The sequence below is a fragment of the Sinocyclocheilus rhinocerous genome, unplaced genomic scaffold (genome assembly GCF_001515625.1).
Source record: "Sinocyclocheilus rhinocerous isolate Xijiao unplaced genomic scaffold, SAMN03320098_v1.1 scaffold38476, whole genome shotgun sequence".
Classification (NCBI taxonomy): Eukaryota; Metazoa; Chordata; class Actinopteri; order Cypriniformes; family Cyprinidae; genus Sinocyclocheilus; species Sinocyclocheilus rhinocerous.
Genome location: NW_015625986.1, coordinates 1 through 2,031, shown reverse-complemented (window position 1 = coordinate 2,031; position 2,031 = coordinate 1). Strand labels below are relative to the sequence as shown.

General features: G+C 35.7%; 1 protein-coding gene across 1 annotated transcript; it reads left to right on the top strand.

The window, feature by feature from the left end:
- Positions 1–705: 705 nt before the first annotated feature.
- Positions 706–1,936, top strand: LOC107706656 (uncharacterized; the record flags this gene model as incomplete). The annotated part of the gene is made up of 4 exons (XM_016510440.1): positions 706–996; positions 1,134–1,385; positions 1,511–1,582; positions 1,700–1,936. Coding segments are annotated over 4 exons (767 nt in total), but the record flags the coding sequence as incomplete, so codon positions are not given.
- Between the last annotated feature and the right edge of the window lie 95 nt (positions 1,937–2,031).

The following is a 2,031-nucleotide window of genomic DNA, read 5'->3' as shown; positions in this document are numbered from 1 at the left end:
CAAACGGAGAGTAAATATAGCAGGCTAATATATGCTAATCTCACTCACCATATTAAAGAAACAAAATTACATTTATATTTAATAGGAAAAAGGGGGATTTTGAGTGAAAATAATATAACCAAAATAACTCCGTTACATGTGCATCATGTCTTTTGCGTGAATTATTATTGAGATTAATTTGCTTCCATAGTACAGAGTCGATTCTTTATTTTGGGACACAATAACTTTATTTATCGTGAACTCTCGGCTTTACAACTTTGCAGATCCTTTACATTCACATACAGCTACATTACACACTACATGAAAGGCAATATTGGAAATGGCATAATAGGGGCACTTTAAATTTATATATTGTCACCAACATATGAAATATTAAAATGTGCCACTGCTAGTTGTTGTTTTTTTTTTTTACAAATGGCAACATATGGCAAAATAGATTATGGCTCAAACCATCGACCTTAATCTTTATTCTGTACAGGCATTTCTGATGTTAAATATTAGAGAAACTCCACCATCAGTTCACAGTTGTTGAATCCACTTGAATGTGTGGTAAAATATCTTGAGCAAAAGAAAATCCAGTTGACTAAAATTACTCTACTAGAATATTTTATGAAAACATGAATTACTGAAAATAAACATAAACGTGTATTTTGTTATTACTGGTACTTATATATTGAATGAATATCATACTGTTTGTATTTGTAGGAAACACCCCTAAACCTGTGTCAGGGAAAAAGGGAGGAAACGTCACACTGACATGTAAATTTGGGGACAATAAGACTTTTTATATTGAGTTATTCAGTCTGTCAGAACATATTGATGTGTGTCAGACTGAAGAATGTAGTGGACGAGCATTTAAAGAAGGAAACTGTTCAGTCGTCATTAAGGATCTGAGATTTAGTGACGCTGGAAAATATATTTTGAGAGTCCATTACAATAATGATCAGACAGAGCTGAAGCGACAAAAGGAGTGGACGTACCAACTTCATATTCATGGTAAAGACAAAACTTATCAAACCATCAGCATCTGCTTTTTTAAATGATAAATTTGGTCCCCAATCAAAAATATGTTTATGGCCTTGATTGATTGACAGCATTATAATAATAATTAATGTCTTTCTGTTTCTCCTCAGATGAGATTACTGTGAAAACAGGCAAGCCGCTAAAGTTGCATGTTCTGTTGTCTAATGCTGATAAAGTGGAGAAAAACTCTAGTGGAGAGTGGAGGGAGGTTTGGAACAGAACTGATGGGGTTCAGAGCGATCGAATGAATGACACTAATGGAACCCTGAGCATTAAAGCGTTTACAGCCAGTGATGCTGGAACATACAGAGTTCTGGATTCAGAAGAAAAAACACTGATCACAGTGACAGTCACAATCACTGGTGAGAGAAACTCAGATATGTGGAAATATTATTTAAAAAGCATTTGGACAGCTGAAGTTTATTCATCATGATTTGAACATCACATTGATGCTGAACTGTGAGACTGACCTCTCAATATCTTCTAGAATCAGGTACAGAATCAAAGGACAAACTGGACGACACAGATAAAGGCAAAACTAACGGCACTGAACAACAGAGTAAGTGAAACAGGCGTTGAGAGCTTTACAAAATCTTCAAGCAGTGAGTTTAACAATGAACAAACTTTTTTTTTTTTAAATGTGCTCTCTTCCCATCTTCCCCTTTTCCAGCTGTAGAGAATTTGATTGTGCCAGTTGTAGTGTGTTTGGTGATTCTGGTGGTTCTGATTGTGATTTCTGTCATCATATGGCGACGTCAGCACAGAGATCACATACAGGTTCCAGTACAGGAGAATACAGAGCCCCCACAGGAACTGGAGGAACTATAATGATCTTCACTGAACGTGACTCAACTGCACAGGAGCCCTGAACACGTGATACAAATTACAACATTACTTATGTAATTTGCATTCAGTGCCAACATAATTCTGTCAACATAATTCTACAGCTATAGGAGTGTGTGATATGTATGGAAGCATATAGGTAGCGAAATTCAATTTAAAATGCAA